This window comes from Bombina bombina, chromosome 5 (genome assembly GCF_027579735.1).
Source record: "Bombina bombina isolate aBomBom1 chromosome 5, aBomBom1.pri, whole genome shotgun sequence".
Classification (NCBI taxonomy): Eukaryota; Metazoa; Chordata; class Amphibia; order Anura; family Bombinatoridae; genus Bombina; species Bombina bombina.
In genome coordinates, this window is record NC_069503.1 from 46,596,231 (window position 1) to 46,622,160 (window position 25,930).

The 25,930-nt window shown below is 39.4% G+C and overlaps 1 protein-coding gene across 1 annotated transcript in view; it reads right to left on the bottom strand.

Moving 5' to 3' along the window:
- The window catches only part of LOC128659808 (oocyte zinc finger protein XlCOF6-like), a 308,281-nt gene extending 305,276 nt beyond the window's left edge, over positions 1 to 3,005 (bottom strand). The window contains exon 1 of the mRNA XM_053713380.1: positions 2,893 to 3,005. Within this exon, the coding sequence (XP_053569355.1) occupies positions 2,893 to 2,911 (19 nt within the window). The 5' untranslated portion in view covers positions 2,912 to 3,005. The remainder of the gene's footprint in view (positions 1 to 2,892) is intronic.
- Positions 3,006 to 25,930: the final 22,925 nt, after the last annotated feature.

The following is a 25,930-nucleotide window of genomic DNA, read 5'->3' on the forward strand; positions in this document are numbered from 1 at the left end:
ATAGCTTAGAGTGTCACAAAAAATAAGATTTACTTACCCCAGGACACTCATCTACATATAGTAGATAGCCAAACCAGTACTGAAACGAGAATCAGTAGAGGTAAAGGTATATAAGAGTATATCGTCGATCTGAAAAGGGAGGTAGGAGAAGAAATCTCTACGACCGATAACAGAGAACCTATGAAATAGATCCCCTAGAGGTAGACCATTGTATTCAAATAGGCAATACTCTCTTCACATCCCTCTGACATTCACTGCACTCTGAGAGGAAAACCGAGCTCCAGCCTGCTGCGAAGCGCATATCAACGTAGAATCTAGCACAAACTTACTTCACCACCTCCACGGGAGGCAAAGTTTGTAAAACTGAATTGTGGGTGTGGTGAGGGGTGTATTTATAGGCATTTTAAGGTTTGGGAAACTTTGCCCCTCCTGGTAGGAATGTATATCCCATACGTCACTAGCTCATGGACTCTTGCCAATTACATGAAAGAAAAATCTTTTTGTATTGGCACTTCACGTTCATTTCTATATTAGTCCTTATAATATTTTGAACTATCTGTATAAAATATGGTTCTAATAGACAATCACTATATTGATGTATTTAATATAAGAATTACTTTAAATTAGGTTATAATATTTCACCATGAAATCTTTGGTATTTCATAATAGATTCTTGATTTTTCTTTCAGCACCGGTTTCACAATTTGTGTGTTTAGTTTTCACTGTTTATCATAGATTTATCACTATTTGTTCACTATTTTGGCTCCCTACCAAAACTTATTGTGAGCCCATTTTGAATAATTGTTAGTAGCATGTATATATATTTTTTTGAGATAACATATGACATTTGAATAATAATATAAAAACTAATAGGCACAAGCCGTTATAGTAATAATCAACAATCTTATTGTTGTATTCCATATAACGATGTATTATATATTCAAATCTTCATATAACACTACAGCTATCATATGATAATCTATATGATGCCCCACACTCTATCATCATAACGATCAAACTAACTACTGCAATATGAAGTTAAATTTAATAGACATCAACGTATATAACACTGTACAAAACTGAACTTTAAAATAATCTGGTAACAATCAATTTTTAATACATAAAAACTTCAAAATATAGACTGTAGCATTGCAGTCTATGTTAACTAATAACAAATTTAGCTCATTATGATCCTGTGTGCAGCGATGCACATGACTTAGAATGGATCTAATTCGCCCAATACCAAATAGAGGCGTGGTCAGACGTCATAAAAAGCCGCCGATGCCGCGGCGCCCTGGCTTCGAAAAAGCCGGAGTTACCGGCGAAACATGTCAGGACCAAAGGGCATGTGGGACCCTTAGTTTTTAATTTCTAGTAAACAATAGGACTGTAATATTGATATCTGAGCTGTCACACGTGACTACTGAGATTAGCAAGGCGAAGTCTATACTTATCACTAACAGGCAATGACCAGAGGTCATCTCTGTCCTGGCTATTCATACGTGCTCTGTTGCTTGATGATATACTCTTTCCTCAATTTATCAACTACAAATATACAAATATTATCTAGAACACTTAAATATACTGTGGTTACTGTATTTGTAAATATGGGGAACTAGGTATAGCATGACTAACATCAGTGACTTAATCGGAGCGTCAAACACGGAGGTCTTTAATTGCCAGTATTATTGTTCGTATCCTGCAACGTGATTCAATATTTAGCGGCCTATTGTAAACACCATTGGGCTGTTATTATACACCTTTTACAACAAGACATAACTAGTACCAAGGTTTTAGAGATTAAATGTAATTTTGTACAATCAAGCAACTATATATTTTCTAGTATAACTTTGGGAGCGGTATTCAGTCTTAGATATCCTGCTGCTAGCAATTTATTACAACAGGCAATAAATCATACAGTGTTACATCGGTCAATTGCAACATTTGTACAAAGATATCACTAATATTAAGTTCTAAGAGATTTAACACAATTGTATGCAATCAACCAACTACACAGTTTTTCAGTACAACTTTATTGGTGATATTTAACCATACATAGGCCGCAGCGTCATAATAACAGGCAATAAACTGTACAGTGATTGATATTTTGGATTTTCCCAGAGATACTGTAATAAAACACGATGCTCACTATATAGTGAGACACAGAGACCATTATTTTCTCACATTACTAGTACTATTACCAGTAATCCTGTTACGGACCCATACAAAACAGATGATCACAATATAATTAGGCAGCCAACACTATTACCATGAATTCTAAGAGAGTAAACGCATTTATGCGTAAATATACAACTCTATAGTTCCTAGTATAACCTGAACAGGGGTACTTGGGTATATATTATTGCTACCTATTTATACTAAAATATAGTACATAGGGATTGTTAGTCAAGACACAAATAGTGACACTGAAATCAAGCGTGGGGTTCACTATATGTGTGACACGGAGCTCCTTTAAAGGGGGTACAGTATATGCCATAACTGCCACAGAGGAGTCAATAAATCTATTTTGTCTATCAAAACCTCAATAACATATATTAGTCAGGATCCCTTATCTGAGATCCTGTATCATATCCTGTATAGCCCCACCATAATATATTGTTCACCATTAGCTATCTGGTAGTACCTATCCAGATTAGCAATTGACTACCAGCCCTATATATATCTAGTTGTTTTTAATGTAGTTTCCCCCCTTATTTTAATATACCTAATAAAGTTTTTTTTTTAACCATGTTTTTGTCGACGCACACTACCTCATAATTATAACACACTTGATGTGGGGGAATGAGTGCTAAAGTGTATTCTTTGTCTGCAACTGTCTGTTTATTCTATTTTCCCAGTAATTAAAGTCAGCATAATATCTTTTTAACTCACCTAACACATCTGAGTTCATGCTGATAACAGGCTCCAATGTCTGTGCTCAGGAAGAAGGTTCCCTTATTCCAGTTACATCAATACCTGATAACTCTCAGTGCTCTGGCCGTGTCTGTAAAAAGTATATTAAATGGTTTAGGCAGATAATAATAAATAATATAATTTATGCTTACCTGATAAATTTATTTCTCTTGTAGTGTATCCAGTCCACGGATCATCCATTACTTGAGGGATATTCTCCTTCCCAACAGGAAGTTGCAAGAGGATCACCCACAGCAGAGCTGCTATATAGCTCCTCCCCTCACTGCCATATCCAGTCATTCGACCGAAACAAGATGAGAAAGGAGAAACCATAGGGTGCAGTGGTGACTGTAGTTTAATTAAAATTTAGACCTGCCTTAAAAAGGACAGGGCGGGCCGTGGACTGGATACACTACAAGAGAAATAAATTTATCAGGTAAGCATAAATTATGTTTTCTCTTGTTAAGTGTATCCAGTCCACGGATCATCCATTACTTGTGGGATACCAATACCAAAGCTAAAGTACACGGATGATGGGAGGGACAAGGCAGGAACTTAAACGGAAGGAACCACTGCCTGTAGAACCTTTCTCCCAAAAACAGCCTCCGAAGAAGCAAAAGTGTCAAATTTGTAAAATTTTGAAAAGGTGTGAAGCGAAGACCAAGTCGCAGCCTTGCAAATCTGTTCAACAGAGGCCTCATTTTAAATGCCCAGGTGGAAGCCACAGCTCTAGTAGAATGAGCTGTAATCCTTTCAGAGGGCTGCTGTCCAGCAGTCTCATAGGCTAAGCGTATTATGCTCTGAAGCCAAAAGGAGAGAGAGGTTGCCGAAGCTTTTTGACCTCTCCTCTGTCCAGAGTAAACGACAAACAGGGCAGATGTTTGACGAAAATCTTTAGTAGCCTGTAAGTAAAACTTCAAGGCACGGACTACGTCCAGATTATGTAAAAGACGTTCCTTCTTTGAAGAAGGATTAGGACACAATGATGGAACAACAATCTCTTGATTGATATTCCTGTTAGAAACCACCTTAGGTAAAAACCCAGGTTTGTTACGCAGAACTACCTTGTCTGAATGAAAAATCAGATAAGGAGAATCACAATGTAAGGCAGATAACTCAGAGACTCTTCGAGCCGAGGAAATAGCCATCAAAAACAGAACTTTCCAAGATAAAAGTTTAATATCAATGGAATGAAGGGGTTCAAACGGAACTCCCTGAAGAACTTTAAGAACCAAGTTTAAGCTTCACGGGGGAGCAACAGTTTTAAACACAGGCTTAATCCTTACCAAAGCCTGACAAAATGCCTGGACGTCTGGAACTTCTGCCAGACACTTGTGCAAAAGAATAGACAGAGCAGAGATCTGTCCTTTTAAAGAACTAGCTGATAAGCCTTTGTCCAAACCCTCTTGGAGAAAGGACAATATCCTAGGAATCCTAACCTTACTCCATGAGTAACTCTTGGATTCACACCAATAAAGATATTTACGCCATATCTTATGGTAGATTTTCCTGGTGACAGGCTTCCGAGCCTGTATTAAGGTATCAATGACTGACTCGGAGAAGCCACGCCTTGATAGAATCAAGCGTTCAATCTCCATGCAGTCCAGTCTCAGAGAAAGTAGATTTGGATGATTGAAAGGACCATGTATTAGAAGGTCCTGCCTCAGAGGCAGAGTCCATGGTGGAAGATATGACATGTCCACTAGGTCTGCATACCAGGTCCTGCGTGGCCACGCAGGCGCTATCAGAATCACTGATGCTCTCTCCTGTTTGATTTTGGCAATCAGTCGAGGGGGAGCAGAGAAACGGTGGAAACACATAGGCCAGGTTGAAGAACCAAGGAGCTGCTAGAGCATCTATCAGCGTTGCTCCCGGGTCCCTGGACCTGGATCCATAACAAAGGAAGCTTGGCGTTCTGCGCGAGACGCCCATGAGATCCGAGTTCTGGTTTGCCCCAACGATGGACCAGTTGAGCAAAACACCTCCGGATGGAGTTCCCCACCTCCCCCGGATGAAAATGTCTGACGACTTAGAAAATCCGCCTCTCAGTTCTTACGCTGGGATGTGGATCGCTGACAGGTGGCAAGAGTGAGGACTCTGCCCAGCGAATTATCTTTGAGACTTCTAACATCTCTAGGGAACTCCTGGTTCCCCCTTGATGGTTGATGTAAGCCACCAGTCGTGATGTGTCCGACTGAAATCTGATGAACCTCAGGGTTGCCTAACTGAGGCCAAGAGCTAGAAGAGCATTGAATATAGCTCTTAACTCCAGAACTATTTATTGGGAGGAGTTTCTCCTCCTGAGTCCACGATCCCTGAGCCTTCAGGGAGTTCCAGACTGCGCCCCAACCTAGAAGGCTGGCATCTGTTGTTACAATCGTCTAATCTGGCCTGCGAAAGGTCATACCCTTGGACAGATGAACCCGAAGAAAGCCACCAGAGAAGAGAATCTCTGGTCTCTTGATCCAGATTTAGGTAGAGGGGACAAATCTGAGTAATCCCCATTCCACTGACCTTAGCATGCATAATTGCAGCGGTCTGAGATGCAGGCGCGCAAATGGCACTATGTCCATTGCCGCTACCATCAAGCCGATTACTTCCATGCACTGAGCCCACTGACGGGTGTGGAATGGAATGAAGGACACGGCAGCATTTAGAAGTTTTGATAACCTGGACTCCGTCAGGTAAATTTTCATCTCTACAGAATCTATAAGAGTCCTAGGAAGGAGACTCTTGTGAGTGGTGATAGAGAACTCTTTTCGACGTTCACCTTTCCACCCATGCAACCTCAAAATGCCAGAACTATCTCTGTATGAGACTTGGCAATTTGAAAGCTTGACGCCTGTATCAGGATGTCGTCTAGAATACGGAGCCACCGCTATGCCTCGCGGTCTTAGAACCGCCAGAAGTGAGCCCAGAACCTTTGTAAAATTCTCGGGGCAGTGGCCAACCCGAAGGGAAGAGCTTACAAAATTGGTAATGCCTGTCTAGAAAGGCAAACCTTAGGAACCGATGATGATCTTTGTGAATCGGTATGTGAAGGTAGGCATCCTTTAAGGTCCACTGTGGTCATGTACTGACCCTCTTGGATCATGGGTAGGATGGTCCGAATATTTCCATTTTGAATGATGGAACTCTGAGGAATTTGTTTTAAGATCTTTAGATCCAAGATTGGTCTGAAGGTTCCTACTTTCTTGGGAACCACAAACAGATTTGAATAAAATCCCTGTCCCTTGTTCCGAGCCGCGGAACTGGATGTATCACTCCCATTACTAGGAGAGGTCTTGCACACCAGCTTAGGAATGCCTCTTTTCTTTATCTGGTTTGATGATAACCTTGAAAGATGAAATCTCCCTTGTGGGAGGAGAAGCTTTGAAGTCCAGAAGATATCCCTGAGATATGATCACCAACGCTCAGGGATCCTGAACATCTCTTCCCCACGCCTGGGCGAAGAGAGAAAGTCTGCCCCCCACTAGATCCGTTTCCGGATGGGGGGGGCGTTCTTCATGCTGTCTTGGGGGCAGCAGCAGCTTCCCTGGCCTGCTTGCCCTTGTTCCAGGACTGGTTAGGTTTCCAGGCCTGTCTGGAATGAGCAACATTCCCTCTTGTTTTGAAGCAGAGGAAGTTGATGCTGCTCTGCCTTGAAATTTCGAAAGGCACGAAAATTAGACTGTTTGGCCTTTGATTTGGCCCTGTCCCTGAGGGAAGGGTATGACCCCTTGCCTCCAGTAATGTCAGCAATAATTTCCCTTCAAGGCCAGGGCCCGAATAAGGTCTGCCCTTGAAAGGAATGTTGAGTAATTTAGACTTTGAATTACCGTCAGCTGACCCAGGATTTAAGCCATAGCGCCCTACGCACCTGGATGGTGAATCCGGAATTCTTAGCCGTTAGTTTAGTCAAGATGAACAATGGCATCAGAAACAATGAGTTAGCTAGCTTAAGTGTTCTAAGCTTGTCAATAATTTCATTCAATGGAGCTGTATGATGGCCTCCTTCCAGGGACTCAAACCAGAATGCCGCTCCTGCAGCAGTGACAGGCGCAATGCATGCACGGGGCTGTAAAATAAAACCTTGTTGAATAAAACATTTTCTTAAGGTAACCCCTCCAATTTTTTATCCATTGGATCTGAAAAAGCACAACTGTCCTCAACCGGGATAGTGGTATGCTTTGCTAAAGTAGAAACTGCTCCCCTCCACCTTAGGGACCGTCTGCCATAAGTCCCGTGTAGTGGCGTCTATTGGAAAAAAAATTCTAAATATAGGAGGTGGGGAAAAGGGAACTCCGGGTCTATCCCACTCCTTGCTAATAATTTCTGTAAGCCTTTTAGGTATAGGAAAAAACGTCAGTACACACCGGCACCACATAGTATCTATCCAGCCTACACAATTTCTCTGGATTTGCAACTGTGTTACAGTCATTCAGAGCAGCTAATACCTCCCCAAGCAATACACGGAGGTTCTCAAGCTTAATTTAAAATTAGAAATCTCTGAATCAGGTTTCCCCGAGTGAGAGATGTCACCCACAGACTGAAGCTCTCCGTCCTCATGTTCTGCATACTGTGACGCAGTATCAGACATGGCTCTAACAGCATTTGAGCGCTCTGTATCTCTCCTAACCGCAGAGCTATCGCGCTTGCCTCTTAATTCAGGCAATCTAGATAATACCTCTGACAGGGTATTATTCATGATTGCAGCCATGTCCTGCAAGGTAATCGCTATGGGCGTCCCTGATGTAATTGGCGCCATCTTAGCGTGTGCGTTTCCCCTGAGCGGGAGGCAAAGGGTCTGACACGTGGGGAGAGTTAGTCGGCATAATCTCCCCCTCGACAGAAACCCTCTGGTGATAATTCTTCTTATAGATAACGACTCGATCTTTACTGTTTAAGGTGAAATCAATACATTTAGTACACATTTCCTCCTATGGGGCTCCACCATGGCTTTCAAACATAATGAACAAGTAGGTTCCTCTGTGTCAGACATGTTTTAAACAGACTAGCAATGAGACTAGCAAGCTTGGAAAACACTCCTAAAACAAGTTTACAAGCAATATAAAAAAACGTTACCTGCGCTTTAAGAAACACAAACTTTCCCAAATTTTGAAATAACAGTGAAAAAATGCAGTTACACTAACGAAATTTTTACAGTGTATGTAATAAGTTAGCAGAGCATTGCACCCACTTGGATGATTAACCCCTTAATACCAAAAAACGGAAATAACAAATGACAAAAACGTTTTTTAAACAGTCACAACTGCCACAGCTCTACTGTGGCTTTTTACCCTCCCTCAATACGTCTTTTGAAGCCTTTTGAGGCCCTCCAGAGAAGTCCTGGATCATGCAGGAAGAAGCTGGATGTCTGTGTCTGTATTTTTGCTGTGCAAAAAAATGCCAAAATAGGCCCCTCCCACTCATATTACAACAGTGGGAAGCCTCAGGGAACTGTTTCTAGGCAAAATTCAAGCCAGCCATGTGGAAAAAAACTAGGCCCCAATAAGTTTTATCACCAAACATATGTAAAAAAACGATTAAACATGCCAGCAAACGTTTTAAAATACACTTTTTATAAGAGTATGTATCTCTATTAATAAGCCTGATACCAGTCGCTATCACTGCATTTAAGGCTTTACTTACATTACTTCGGTATCAGCATCATTTTCTAGCAAATTCCATCCCTAGAAAAATATTTTAACTGCACATACCTTATTGCAGGAAAACCTGCACGCTATTCCCCCTCTGAAGTTACCTCACTCCTCAGAATATGTGAGAACAGCAAAGGATCTTAGTTACTTCTGCTAAGATCATAGAAAATGCAGGCAGATTCTTCTTCTAAATACTGCCTGAGATAAACAGTACACTCCGGTACCATTTAAAAATAACAAACTTTTGATTGAAGAAATAAACTAAGTATAAAACACCACAGTCCTCTTACGACCTCCATCTTAGTTGAGAGTTTGCAAGAGAATGACTGGGTATGGCAGGTGAGGGGAGGAGCTAATTATAGCAGCTCTGCTGTGGGTGATCCTCTTGCAACTTCCTGTTGGAAGGGAGAACTATCCCAACCAAGTAATGGATGATCCGTGGACTGGATTACACTTAACAAGAGAAAGTGGTTCTGATTAACGGTACGTATGGTATAATTTAAAAGCACACATAACAATTCATGTGCTATTGATTCAGCTGTTTAGGTTATTACATATGTGCTATTGATTCAGCACAAGCATTTAGTACAGTTAGCTCTGTGGGTGTTATAATTACCCCTCAAATATGAATCTTTCCAGAACTTTACAGTATAAGCTCAGGAGTAGACAATCTATTTATGAGTGGGACAAACCACAACCTTACAAATATATTATAATCATGTTTTACTATTATTATCTCAAAGAGCAGCACTCACACAAATGTTAAATAAGAGTTGTTTATATGTAATTTAAATCTAATACTACAGTATTGATATTGTACTTTCTACAGATCCTCACTGTCAGACATTTTGTATTTACTAAAAATAAAATGTGTAACAAAAACCACACACAAATAGTGATAATAATACAGACCAATATGTAGTACCGACCAATATGTAGTAATATATCCAACGTGAAAAGAGTCTTTAATGGAGACAGTACCACAAATACAAATAGTGATAATAATACAGACCAATATGTAGTACCGACCAATATGTAGTAATATATCCAACGTGAAAAGAGTCTTTAATGGAGACAGTACCACAAATACAAATAGTGATAATAATACAGACCAATATGTAGTACCGACCAATATGTAGTAATATATTCAACGTTGAAAAGAGTCTTTAATGGAGACAATACCACAAATACAAATAGTGATAATAATACAGACCAATATGTAGTACCGACCAATATGTAGTAATATATCCAACGTGAAAAGAGTCTTTAATGGAGACAGCTACCACAAATACAAATAGTCCATAGGATGTTCCTCAGAAGGAAGAGAAAGAAACACATCATAGCATAATACTGTGTAATCTTCACTCCCCCAGATGGAAGGCAGACCCAGAATACTCACATTAGTTAGAGCTTCAACAGCTCAAGATAATCAGGTTTATTGTGCAGACCCCCAGGCAGACTGGATCAGACACAGACAAATGCTTAAAGCAAATGAACAATTTATTAATAACAAAAGCTAAGTTCTTGTAGATCAACTAAGGGTAACAGGAACAAACATACACAGATACTATGCGTGTGATAGTCCGTTGTTACAGGACCGCATGAAGCTACACACTGTATCTGTAGTCTTTCTGTACCGGATAGGTACCCTCCTTGTGACCAATTTGTACAATGCTTAACAGACTCTATATTTTGTATTTTTCATGGCTCCACCCCCAGTCCTTTAAATTCTCTTGGTCAGTAGTGAGTTGTCTTAAATCACAACTGCAAGGGGGGGGTTGGAGAGACAGGCTCTAAAATGTTAACTTTTTTTTTTTTTTTATATATATATATTTTTTTATTGAGGTTTAGAATAGGCATACATAGAGTATAATAAACAAAGCATCACAATAGGAAATAACAGGTAGCTTATAACAAAGGTTTGAATAGAGACACAATGTATATCTGATAAAAATATTTCAAAATAACGTTATGAAATTACAATGCCTAGAACTCTGTATGCTCCCTAGACGGTAACAGAGGCCACTCTTGGACCTCAGCCAATGGTATATAATCATATATAGGGGGGCTATTTCAAACATAAAAGACCACTTTTGGATCTTTAAATGTGAACCTCTTTTTTAGAAATGTAGGAGAATGCTATAACTGTTTAACTATTAAAATTTTTCCGTTGTAGTAATTTGCGAGTGAACCAGAGTGTACCATTTAAATGCTGGATGGAATATAAAAACTACATAATATTGGAGATTCCGACTATGTATATATGTATTTTAAGGGTTGGGAGGTAATAAGCCCAATGCTTTTCAACACTATAAACAGTTTAATGGGGTGATATGCCGTTAGAGAAAAGAATATAGGAAGGACTCGTGTGCGTGTCGTCTAAACATACTATTGAAAGTGTGAGTAGAATATAAGAATACCCTCACTTGGAGGTTACAGCGATATATATGGATTGGGAAATATAAGGGGGCTTAATATGAACCAAAGAAAACTGCTCCTAATGAGATGTCGCTAGGCCATAACCAGATATAAGTACCATCTGCATATAAATAAGGGGAGATCCCCACGTGGACATATCAAAAAGAAAGAAAAAAATTCTGCCCTCCTATTAAGAATGGTAGTATTACACTGTCATACCAACCTTAACCTTTGCAAAAGACTAATAATAAAAAATAAAAAAAAACTGAGAAGTTAGGTTTCCCGCGGCCCCGGCCGCTGGCAGCAAGACACCACTAAGAGCTATTATACTAATATATGGAAGGCATAAAGGCTGTGGGGGCTTTCAAAGGTATATGTTTAGAGGTGGCTGGATATGATTTCCTATAGGCAGTTAAGGAGGGGGTTAATGGGAGAGCATTTAGAGTAAGGGCAGACCTAAGCATATATTGTCCAGCAATAAATAAATTGTACAAAAAGAAAAAACAATAAATTGTAGGGGACCTACAGCAGATGATCTGAGAATGGTTAGATATGTGCTACAGAAAATACCCTGTCAATGTGAGGCTGCAACAGAAACATGGATGCAGTATAGTGCTAAAGTACTAAAACTTGGCAGCTTTATACAAACAATAGAGGATAATGCAGTATTTCAAAGAACATGGTTAGGCAGTATATGGTTAAAGTGAACAAAACAATGCAGTGTAAAGGGACCTGCAAACACTAGATAAATCATCCGTGTTGAAACATGAGCACTATGCAAATATACAGTTTGAGAAAATGGTACTGCACTGGAAACACGCAGAAAATAGAGCAATAGCTATGCCACTAAATGTCTGTATGCTCACAGAGCAGCCCGGCGCTGAAAGGGAAAAGGAATGTCAGTGTCTCAACTTAGCTCCAGTAACCACATGCTGATACTGTATGGAACTGCTGAACTAGGTGCAGGCTTCTGCTCTCTCTGTCAGCTGTCCTCCAGGGTCCCAAACTAGATGATACAAAGGCTGCAGCCATAACATAAGCCCAACTGACATAATTGCAGCCTGTAAGGGAAAAATTAATAGCAGTGCCAAATTGAAACAGTTCGGGTGCAGCACTGATCAGTGTTGTGCCTTTTACTTTCTCTTTTTAGCAGTTCTACTGGCCAGAGCTCTGTTACAAATTGTAGGTATGGTGTAGCGGCCAAAACAGTGGAACGGCTCACCTCTATCTTTGAGTCGCATTGGGTCTGCGTCTTCTGCTCACTGCTGGCTCGTGCTGAAATGCTAAGAGCAGAGTACTGACACCGGGGCCCCAAGGCGCCATCACTCCCGCCCTCCACACCAATAGGTGCAGTCTGATTGACATCGTATGAGGAGCCACTGTCACTGTTCCCAAGTGTCATGCCAAGCGCATCTCCCAAAGCGGCATAGTGGGCAATAAACATGTCATGCAGGTCCTCCCAGAAACTTATAGGGAACTCCATAGCCGGTTATCTATGAGCATCTGCTAGGTAGACATAGAGAAAACTCCCTTCTGTTCGGATACAGGCTGTTTCAAATTGGTGGTACTGGAGAGTGATTAGTGAGGTGACACTGCGTCCTAACGACAAGCCCCCTAAGGGTACCCGCCGGGGGGTCTTAGTGATGGTATAAACCCTCATAGATAGGAAGCCTGGACGTGGATGGAAACTGTTGCAGCCACGAGGTCTTTAAAATGGCCACCGCTCCTGTAGAATCAAAATGAAACTCCGGTTCTAAGTTAAAGAAGTGACACCCTATATTGAAAATTAGCTTCAGCTTCTATTAGACCAAAGTCCAGGGTAAACTGGAGTAGCTTTACCGGGTTCATCACAGCAATAAGTAGCAATTAGAAGCATTAATAGTGCAACCAGAGTCAGAGCAGACAAATTGTGCGGCCATTCTCGGGCTCTCCAGGCTCCGCCCCCCCCCTAAAATGTTAACTTTTAATTGTTTTCTAGGACAGAGATAAGAAAAGGAAGCCTTTGTGTTTACATAGATTGATAACATAATGAGCTATGATCTCTCATCAAGCTCAGCCCATTTAAATGTTCATAAAGTATATAATAACAAAATCAACAGATGCAAACTAACAATATAATAAGTGATGCACCCAAAATGGAAAGTCTGGACCAAAACCGAACCCGAAAATACGGGATGCACTTGGCCGAAAATTGAAATCGATACCGAAAATTTATTTTTTCAAATTATTTTCAAATTTATTTTTATTTTTTTGCATAATTAGACTATTTAATGAAAAGCCCCACACTTTTATTGAAAGTCAAGACAAAAAAAAAAAAAAAACAGGCAAAAAATGATAATGCCATTTTCGTTCAAAACGTTTCTGCGGACGAAATTTCGGTGCATCCCTAAATACAATGTAATAAAACGTACTATGGATTTCTAAAGAGCAGTAGATTTATTTCTGACATTTTGTTCTGCACCTGTGTCATGTGACAGCGATCAGCCAATAACAGACTCATATCTGTATATAATATAAACTCGTGCACATGCTAAGTAGCAGCTGGCGTCACATAACCTGTATCATGTGACAGTGATCAGCCAATAACAGACTCATATCTGTATATAATATAAACTCGTGCACATGCTAATTAGCAGCTGGCGCCACATAACCTGTATCATGTGACAGCGATCAGCCAATAACAGACTCATATCTGTATATAATATAAACTCGTGCACATGCTAAGTAGCAGCTGGCACCACATAACCTGTATCATGTGACAGCGATCAGCCAATAACAGACTCATATCTGTATATAATATAAACTCGTGCACATGCTAAGTAGCAGCTGGTGTCACATAACCTGTATCATGTGACAGTGATCAGCCAATAACAGGCTCATATCTGTATATAATATAAACTTGTGCACATGCTAAGTAGCAGCTGGTGCCACATAACCTGTATTTTATAAACATTGTGTAAAATTTGTTCTGCACCTGTATCATGTGACAGCGATCAGCCAATAACAGACTCATATCTGTATATAATATAAACTCGTGCACATGCTAAGTAGCAGCTGGCGTCACATAACCTGTATCATGTGACAGCGATCAGCCAATAACAGACTCATATCTGTATATAATATAAACTCATGCACATGCTAAGTAGCAGCTGGCGCCGCATAACCTGTATCATGTGACAGTGATCAGCCAATAACAGACTCATATCTGTATATAATATAAACTCGTGCACATGCTAAGTAGCAGCTGGCGTCACATAACCTGTATCATGTGACAGTGATCAGCCAATAACAGACTCATATCTGTATATAATATAAACTCGTGCACATGCTAAGTAGCAGCTGGCGCCACATAACCTGTATCATGTGACAGCGATCAGCCAATAACAGACTCGTATCTGTATATAATATAAACTCGTGCACATGCTAAGTAGCAGCTGGTGTCACATAACCTGTATCATGTGACAGTGATCAGCCAATAACAGACTCATATCTGTATATAATATAAACTCGTGCACATGCTAAGTAGCAGCTGGTGTCACATAACCTGTATCATGTGACAGCGATCAGCCAATAACAGACTCATATCTGTATATAATATAAACTCGTGCACATGCTAAGTAGCAGCTGGCACCACATAACCTGTATTTTATAAACTTTGTGTAAAATTTGATAATGGAAATAAATCTGAAACAGCTATTTTATATAAAAATAAACCTAAAGGTGAAATCTCCCATACATTTTATACTCTTTTATACACTGTTATAAAAAGTCATTAGAAACACATTACAAGGAACAGCAAAGTCACAATTAAACTTTCATGATTTAAATTTAATAAACTTTCTATTTACTTCTATTATTGAATCTGATTTGTTCCATTGGAGACCTTTGTGACAAAGCATACAATGCACTATAGTGCGCTCGCTGCTGATTAGTGGCTGCACATACAAACCTCTTGTCATTGGCTCACTTGATATGTTCAGCTAGCTCCCAGTAGTGCATTGCTGCTGCTTCAATATAGGATACCAGAAGAATGAAGCAAATTTAATAATAGAAGTAAATTGGAAAGTTTATATGGTCTAACTAAACAACAGGAAAATGTTTTGGGTTTCTTGTCCCTTTAAGGGGAAACCAAATTTACAGGACATTGTCCCTTTAAGTCTGTGGTCATGTGACATAAACAGCAGCAGCTGAAGGTGCAGAATACACTTACTAAGGTCTTTACTAACAACAAGAATCAGTCACAGATCAGTGGGATAAACGTTCTGATGATAAACAGGTGCAGCTAATAGAAATAAGAAATGTATTATAAAATAACCTCATTAGAAATAAAATAATATGCAGATCACAAGATATTTATCATTAGATCAGTAAATATGATGTGACTGATACAACAGGGCCATAAGCTGAGTGATATTTATTACTGGAGCAAATAGCAGCTTCAAAATCATTTTAAACCCTTAACGACTGTGACGTGCCCTGTTAAGGGATTGTCTGTCTGTAATAGAGCGAGTCTTGCCGCACTATTAGACCCTCCTACACTCTTGCTAAAGTAGCGCAGTTTCACAGCTGGCAGCGAGACCGCACTATTAAATAAACACCCCCATAGAAAGACCAGCGACGTCATTAAGAGATTAAATGGAAAATTGTTAATCTCGGCTCTACAGGTAATTATAAACCTTTAGGGAAATACAGGATTCTGGTTGGCTGATACTTTTCAATCTGTTGCTCATTGGATAACAGGAACAACCCCCACAAATGTATTATTAGACAGACCTCATCAAGCTTGAAAATATGGTTTGGTTCTGCTACAAATTAATTTTACAGAATGTTATAAATCATTATGTATTAAAGGGACAGTCAAGTATAAATTAAACTTTCATTCAGATAGGACTTTTAATTTTAATCGACTTTCCAATTTACTTTTATCATCAAATTTGCTTTTTTCTCTTGGTATTCTTAGTTAAAACTAAACATAGGTAGGCTCATATGCTAATTTCTAAGCCTTTGAGGGCTGCCTCTTATCACAGGCTTTTTAAATCTCTTTTCAACACAAAGAGACAGAAAGTACACATGGGCCATATAGATAACACTGTGTTCAGGCACAGAAAGTTATTTAAGATCTAGCACAATACAATGCTAAATTTAAGACAATAGATAATAAACAGTCACAGTCATGTGATCAGGGGGCTGGAAGAAGGTTCCTAGATACAAGGTAATCACAGAGGTAAAAAGTACATTAATATAACAGTGTTGGTTATGCAAAACTGGGTAATGGGTAATAAAGGGATTATCTATCTTTTAAAACAACAACAATTCTATGGTTGACTGTCCCTTTAAATTAGCCTATTTAAATGAAAAAACTAACCATTAAATTAATTAACACAGCATGAAAAAATAGAAGGCAAATTAAATAAATGCAATGGCATTTTATATAAATTCAGTTTCTTATATGAAGTGAAATATTTTATCTTTATCATAACAAAATACAGAACAATATTTTCTCATCATTATATAAAACAGTGTGAGGCTGTTAATAAAGATTTATATCAGGTTTTGCATATTACCGTTTAGCAGAAGCTCTGTAAGTATGAAGTCTCTCTGGTTCCTCCTGTGATATCACTGAGTGTTACACAGATATTTATACTAATGTGGGAGTGTCACCTTTCTCTGTGTGACTCACATGAGTACAACTTGTCAGTTGGGGGACAATGAGAGGGTCACACCTGGACTTTTGTTCTCATATAGATGTCTATTGTCCCCTCTGGTGTCACATGAATACAGAGTCCCTGTCTCCCCCTTTTCTGTTGTGTCCTAAAATATCTCAGGACAAAGCATTATATTATGTTTTTATTGATGGAAATTGTTATTTTAACAGAACTTAGTTCCAAACAGATGTATAATATTAACATGATATTAGATACATATGAGATACAATGCTGCGTATTTCAATACTAATAATTTGACTCTTATTATTTGTTCACTAACTGTTTATCTAATCTTCCTTTTTTAATCTTTCTAGCATGAATTATACAAGAATTAAGTGAACATCTATAAGTGATCTATAAGTGAGGCACAGAGAATTATACAAGAATTAAGTGAACATCAATAAGTGAGGCACTAAGAATTATACAGGAATTAAGTGAACATTTATAAGTGAGGCACAAATAATTATACAAGAATTAAGTGAACATCTATAAGTGAGGCACAAAGAATTATACAGGAATTAAGTGAATATCTATAAGTGAGGCACTAAGAATTATACAAGAATTAAGTGAACATCTATAAGTGAGGCACAAAGAATTATACAAGAATTAAGTGAATATCTATAAGTGAGGCACTAAGAATTATACAAGAATTAAGTGAACATCTATAAGTGAGGCACAAAGAATTATACAGGAATTAAGTGAATATCTATAAGTGAGGCACTAAGAATTATACAAGAATTAAGTGAACATCTATAAGTGAGGCACAAAGAATTATACAAGAATTAAGTGAACATCTATAAGTGAGGCACAAAGAATTATACAAGAATTAAGTGAACATCTATAAGTGAGGCACAAAGAATTATACAAGAATTAAGTGAACATCTATAAGTGAGGCACAAAGAATTATACAAGAATTAAGTGAACATCTATAAGTGAGGCACTAAGAATTATACAAGAATTAAGTGAACATCTATAAGTGAGGCACAAAGAATTATACAAGAATTAAGTGAACATCTATAAGTGAGGCACAAAGAATTATACAAGAATTAAGTGAACATCTATAAGTGAGGCACTAAGAATTATACAAGAATTAAGTTAACATCTATAAGTGAGGCACAAAGAATTATACAAGAATTAAGTGAATATTTATAAGTGAGACACTAAGAATTATACAAGAATTAAGTGAACATCTAAAAGTGAGGCACTAAGAATTATACAATAATTAAAGGGACAGTATACTGTAAAATAGTTTTCCCTTAATGTGTTTACAATTGCTTTTTTTACCAACTGCAGAGTAAAAAATGTATGAAAATTAGCTTTTTAAGCTTTATTTCTCTATATTAAAGCTCTGATTTTGTGTTTTGAAGTCACAGCCTAATAAAATAGGTTGAGCTTGTAGGTATAATCAGATCTCATTACTTTATCACATTATGTTCATATACCTGCTTCTTTATCTTATATCTGTCCTTAAAACAATCACCAATACTTTGAGAGAACAATGGAAAATCAACATTGTATTACCTTCACTCTGCTTTATCACATTGGGAGTGTAATTTCTTCTGCTGGCTGTGTTTACAAAGCTTATCTATAGTTGGTACGCGCGGCCACAAACTTTCAGAATAGGTGGGGATACCACATGCTAAATTAACAATTTCAATTGCCAATATAAGGGTAAAGGAGCTACTTGTAAACAATTTAATACACTCCAGCAGGTAAAGTGGATCATTGGGAACAAATTAAAGGGGAGAAAATTTTTGAGTAAACTGTCCCTTTAAGTGAACATTTATAAGTGAGGCACAAATAATTATACAAGAATTAAGTGAACATCTATAAGTGAGGCACTAAGAATTATACAACAAGAATTAAGTGAACATCATGTCAGCAATTAACAAATTGAGTCATTACCAGATGGTACAAGCACCTTAGGCTCTCTGAACATGTGTTGTGATTAAAATGCTGGTGCACGGTGCATACCTAAATACACTTTTGAAACAGTGATAGCTTTTATTAGAAGCATTTTTGCTAATGCATGTATATTACAAAATTGCTTCTGTTCAATATCGAAATGCACCCATGTGGTTTCCAATTTTGTCTGGAATATCCCTTTAACCTCACCTTGCTTTTGTATTCACAAACTTTACACATTCCTAAATACTCTCCCCCTTGCACCTCATCCCAAAAACATTACTGCAAATCACATCTCATCTCATGTCACTCTCCCTTTTGCTTATTCTAGCTGCTGGTGACATCTCCCCTAATCCTGGCCCCCACAACTTCCTAGCCTTGCACCCCCATGTGTGCCTTTCAATAGACTTCAAAAACAAAATTCTGGTGACCTTAATCTCATTCCTCTTGCATCTAAAGCCACTGCCCCTTCACTTCTGCACTCTGGAACTCTCGCTCTGTTTGCAACAAGCTCACTTCTATCCATGACTTCTTTATCTCTCTCAATCTTCTGTCTCTCACAGAAACCTGATTCTCTCCTTCAGACACAGCTTCCTCAGCTGCACTGTACCATGGGGGTCTCCACTTCAGCCACACGCCTAGGTCTGATATACACATACACATATATACTGTATACCCTTTAGCGGGTTTATATTTCTAACACTCGAGAACGCATGCTGTGATAACTTTTGTGTGCAATATATTTTTAATATGAGTGTAAGTGAACTTTATAATATATTTTTAATATGAGTGTAAGTGAACTTTATAATATATTTTTGAAGAGCTATCTGGAGATACCCAAATTAGAATCAAAATGTGTCAGGAAGGTTATAGCTACACCATGCCCAAGTACAAAGAGAGGTGTAGTGTGTATTAACCCTTCACTAGCACAGAGAGCAGCACAGTGTGTATTAACCCTTCACTAGCACAGAGAGCAGCACAGTGTGTATTAACCCCTTCACTAGCACAGAAAGCAGCACAGTGTGTATTAACCCTTCACTAACACAGAGAGCAGCACAGTGTGTATTAACCCTTCACTGGCACAGAGAGCAGCACAGTGTGTATTAACCCTTCACTGGCACAGAGAGCAGCACAGTGTGTATTAACCCTTCACTAGCACAGAGAGCAGCACAGTGTGTATTAACCCTTCATTAGCACAGAGAGCAGCAGTGTGTGTTAACCCTTCACTAGCACAGAGAGCAGCACCATGTGTATTAACCCTTCACTAGCACAGAGAGCAGCACAGTGTGTATTAACCCTTCACTAGCACAGAGAGCAGCACAGTGAGTATTAACCCTTAACTAGCACAGAGAGCAGCACAGTGTGTATTAACCCTTCACTAGCACAAGAACAGCACAGTGTGTATTAACCCCTTTACTAGCACAGAGAACAGAACAGGTTGTATTAACCCTTCATTAGCACAAAGAGCCGGACAGTGTATTCACTCTTCAGTGGCACAGAGAGCAGCACAGTGTGTATTAACCCTTCACTAGCACAGAGATCAGCACAGTGTGTATTAACCCTTCACTAGCACAGAGAGAAGCACAGTGAGTATTAACCCTTCACTAGCACAGAGAGCAGCACAGTGTGTATTAACCCCTTTACTAGCACAGAGAACAGAACAGGTTGTATTAACCCTTCACTAGCACAGAGAGCAGCACAGTGTGTATTAACCCTTCACTAGCACAAAGAGCAGGACAGTGTATTAACTCTTCAGTGGCACAGAGAGCAGCACAGTGTGTATTAACCCTTCACTAGCACAGAGAACAGAACAGGGTGTATTAACCCTTCACTCGCACAAAGAGCAGGACAGTGTATTAACCCTTCACTGGCACAGAGAGCAGCATAGTGTGTATTAACCCTTCACTAGCACAGAGAACAGAACAGGGTGTATTAACCCTTCACTAGTGCAGAGAACAGGGTGTATTAACTCTTCACTAGCACTGAGAGCAGCAGTGCGTATTAACCATTCACTGGCACAGAGAGCAGCACAGTGTGTATTAACCCCTTCACTAAGACAATGAGCTGCACAGTGTATATTAACCCTTCAGTAGCACATAGAGCAGCACAGTGTGTATTAACCCTTCACAAGCACAGAGAGCAGCACAGTGTGTATTAACCCTTCACTGGCACAGAGAGCAGCATAGTGTGTATTAACCCTTCACTGGCACAGAGAGCAGCACAGTGTGTATTAACCCTTCACTGGCACAGAGTGCGGCACAGTGTGTATTAACCATTCACTGGCACAGAGAGCTGCACAGTGTGTATTAACCCTTCACTGGCACAGAGAGCAGCACAGTGTGTATTAACCCTTCACAAGCACAGAGAGCAGCACAGTGTGTATTAACCCTTCACTGGCACAGAGAGCAGCATAGTGTGTATTAACCCTTCACTGGCACAGAGAGCAGCACAGTGTGTATTAACCCTTCACTGGCACAGAGTGCGGCACAGTGTGTATTAACCCTTCACTGGCACAGAGAGCAGCACAGTGTGTATTAACCCTTCACTAGCACAGAGAGCTGCACAGTGTGTATTAACCCTTCACTAGCACAGAGAGCTGCACAGTGTGTATTAACCCTTCACTAGCACAGAGAGCTGCACAGTGTGTATTAACCCTTCACAAGCACAGAGAGCAGCACAGTGTGTATTAACCCTTCACTGGCACAGAGAGCAGCATAGTGTGTATTAACCCTTCACTGGCACAGAGAGCAGCACAGTGTGTATTAACCCTTCACTGGCACAGAGTGCGGCACAGTGTGTATTAACCCTTCACTGGCACAGAGAGCAGCACAGTGTGTATTAACCCTTCACTGGCACAGAGAGCTGCACAGTGTGTATTAACCCTTCACTAGCACAGAGAGCTGCACAGTGTGTATTAACCCTTCACTAGCACAGGGAGCAGCACAGTGTGTATTAACTCTTCACTAACACAGAGATCAGCAGTGTGTATTAACCCTTCACTAGCACAGAGAGCAGCACAGTGTGTATTAACCCTTCACTAGCACAGAGAGCAGCACAGTGTGTATTAACCCTTCACTGGCACAGAGAGCTACACACTGTGTATTAACTCTTTACTAATGCAAAGAGTTGAACAGCACTTAGTATCCCATTGCCTGGCACAAGCAGCTGAGTAACATGCATTAAAAGAACAACATTTGTAACAAATATAAACTTTTTAAGAAGACCAGAAAGTGACTAAAACGTTTATCACACAATACACACAGCCTGACTCACTCACCCAGCAGCAGCTGCACAGGAAGTAAATGGGAGGGGAACAAAGCTCAGTTCAATACTAAACTACATCTCCCAGAATACACGCAGAGATGTCACATGTTAATCAGCAGCCAACCAGACAAAAGAACAAAATGCAAACATTTCAAATATATTTGGATGCTTTTTAACATTGTTTAAATGTTGCAAATTTATAGAATTAGTAACTGAGCCCATTGTCACTGTCATATCCTCTACTAGTGCATTACAGCTACACTATATACATAAAGCTACACAATATATATTAGCACTTTCACTAGCACTGAGCACATTATCACTGTCATATCCTCTACTAGTGCATTACAGCTACACTATATACATAAAGCTACACAATATATATTAGCACTTTCACTAGCACTGAGCACATTGTCACTGTCATATCCTCTACTAGTGCATTACAGCTACACTATATACATAAAGCTACACAATATATATTAGCACTTTCACTAGCACTGAGCACATTGTCACTGTCATATCCTCTACTATTGCATTACAGCTACACTATATACATAAAGCTACACTATATATATTAGCACTTTCACTAGCACTGAGCACATTGTCACTGTCATATCCTCTACTAGTGCATTACAGCTACACTATATACATAAAGCTACACAATATATATTAGCACTTTCACTAGCACTGAGCACATTGTCACTGTCATATCCTCTACTAGTGCATTACAGCTGCACTATATACATAAAGCTACACAATATATATTAGCACTTTCACTAGCACTGAGCACATTGTCACTGTCATATCCTCTACTAGTGCATTACAGCTACACTATATACATAAAGCTACACAATATATATTAGCACTTTCACTAGCACTGAGCACTGAGCACATTGTCACTGTCATATCCTCTACTAGTGCATTACAGCTACACTATATACATAAAGCTACACAATATATATTAGCACTTTCACTAGCACTGAGCACATTGTCACTGTCATATCCTCTGCTAGTGCATACAGCTACATTATATACATAAAGCTACACTATATATATTAGCACTTTCACTAGCACTGAGCACATTGTCACTGTCATATCCTCTACTAGTGCATTACAGCTGCACTATATACATAAAGCTACACAATATATATTAGCACTTTCACTAGCACTGAGCACATTGTCACTGTCATATCCTCTACTAGTGCATTACAGCTACACTATATACATAAAGCTACACAATATATATTAGCACTTTCACTAGCACTGAGCACATTGTCACTGTCATATCCTCTACAAGTGCATTACAGTTACACTATATACATAAAGCTACACAATATATATTAGCACTTTCACTAGCACTGAGCACATTGTCACTGTCATATCCTCTACTAGTGCATTACAGCTACACTATATACATAAAGCTACACAATATATATTAGCACTTTCACTAGCACTGAGCCCATTGTCACTGTCATATCCTCTACTAGTGCATTACAGCTACACAATATATATTAGCACTTTCACTAGCACTGAGAAGAGCAGCACTTTGTATTAACCCCTTCACCAGCACAGTGATCTACACTGTGTATTAACCCCTTCACTAGCCCAGAGAGCAGCACAGTGTGTATTAACCCTCACTAGCACAGAGAGCAGCACAGTGTGTATTAACCCTTCACTAGCACAGAGAGCAGCACAGTGTGTATTAACCCTTCACCAGCCCAGAGAGTAGCACAGTGTGTATTAACCCTTCACTAGCACAGAGAGCAGCACAGTGTGTATTAACCCTTCACTAGCACACAGAGCAGCACAGTGTGTACTAACCCTTCACTAGCACACAGAGCAGCACAGTGTGTATTAACCCTTCACTAGCACACAGAGCAGCACATTGTGTATTAACCCTTCACTAACACAGAGAGCAGCACAGTGTGTATTAACCTTTCACAAGCACAGAGAGCAGCACAGTGTGTATTAACCCTTCACTAGCACAGAGAGCAGCACAGTGTGTATTAACCCTTCACTAGCACAGAGAGCAGCCCAGTGTGTATTAACCCTTCACTAGCACAGAGAGCTGCACAGTGTGTATTAACCCCTCATTAGCACAGAGAGCAGCACAGTTGGATTCTAGTAGACCTACCACAGCCCAGCTGTCTTCCCAGGTTGATTGAGTCAGCCGAGCGGCTCTGAAGCCTCAGTTTGTTGATTATTGCACTGGATGTGCATCTTCGCTTGTGAGTATACAGCTGTACTCATTGTTTTTCCCCACCATTTGCACTTTATATTACACCATCAGGTGCCTCTTTCTCTCCTGTCTTCCAGGATACCACTTTTGTTACAGTGCTAGTTCATGTGGACCATATACATAACATTGTACTCACTCCCATTGAGTTATGAGTCAGCACTGATTGGCTAAAATGCAAGTCTGTCAAAAACACTGAGAAAAGGGATAATTCTGCAGAGGCTTAAATACAAGGTAATCACATAGGTAATGTGTATTAATATCACAGTGTTGGTTGTGCAAAACTGGGGAATGGGTAATAAAGGGATTATCTTTTTTAAACAATATAAATTCTGGAGCAGACTGTCCCTTTAACTCAAACCAGAGATTAGGATTATTGGAATATTTCATTCATAAATATTTAATCACTTTGGAAACTATTTTAAAAGGATTTTTTTTTTTCTTACAGAGTTCTGGGCCAGAGTATTTCTGATTTAGATTTGTTCAATTTCAATCAATTTAGGTAGATTTCAAAATGTATTTTAATTTGCCGGCCCCCTATATCATGTGAAAGCCATCAGCCATGTGACGGACTCATACACCAATCATGTGACAGCCATCAGCCATGTGACGGACTCATACACCAATCACGTGACAAACTCATATAGACTGAACTCTTGCACATGCTCAGTAGTAGCTGGTGCCTCATAAAGTGTTTATATAAAGACTGAGTACAATTTAATAATAGAAGTATATTGGAAAGTCACTTAAAATCACACGGTCTATAGGAATCAGTCTCATTGTGACTTTAGTGTCTCTTTAACATAACAGAGATGTAAATATTAATCATATACACATTTACACAACTCATTTTACCAATGTGATTCTAAAGAGTTTTATGTTGTTTTGTGTTGTTAAAACATTTTTCTGTAGTTCTCTAATAGATAGATCAGTGGAGTCTGAGGGGCGTATTTATTAAATGCCTGTCCGACATGATCTGATCAGCGGATCGTGTCCGACAGACATCGCTGAATGCGGAGAGCAATACGCTCTCCCCATTCAGCATTGCACCAGCAGCTCTTGTAGCAGGGGGTGTCGTATTCGATCGGGTTGATTTGTGGCGAGTTCTGTCCGCCTCCTCAGAGCAGGCGAAGAGGTTATGGAGCAGCGGTCTTTAGACTGCTGCTTCATAACTGGTGTTTCTGGTGAGTCTGAAGGCTCGCGAGAAACACGGCCCTTCAAGCTCCATACTGAGCTTGATAAATGGGCCCCCATATTTTACTAGAAAAAAATGCAAACTGTGTTTGCTGCATTTGTTTTCAATGAACAACCTCTACCCAGTTTGCAGTTGGTAAACTGATCTTTTCTGCTGAGGACAATTAGGGACAGATATGTGATGCTGCTATGTGCACTTTCAATTTTCATGACTGAAAAATACACAAGTTTTAGGCTTAAATTACAGGAAAATGAGGCAAAATAAATAATGAAGGGAAAAGTAATAAATAAAGCAAATGTCAGAAAACAGTCCTATGGATTATGGCTTCTTTATTAGAAAGAAGGCGGCATTATCAGGACCATTCTTACGCGTTTCGCTCATCAAGCGCTTTGTCAGACGCCTCTGATAAAGTCACGATAATGCTGCATCTTTCTAATAAAGCCGCCTTAATCCATAGGACTGTTCCCTGCTGTTTGCTTATTACAGTTTATATGTAGTGAATAGAGGAATCACTGTAACAGTGGGGACCCTTTGTACCACTGAAGTACTATTAGACATTAAATAGTGAGTGAGTGACGTTATTTCTGTGTGTTTATTGCATTATTAGTCACTGTACGTCTGTGACACACAGATAATATCCCGGCACACAGCTGAT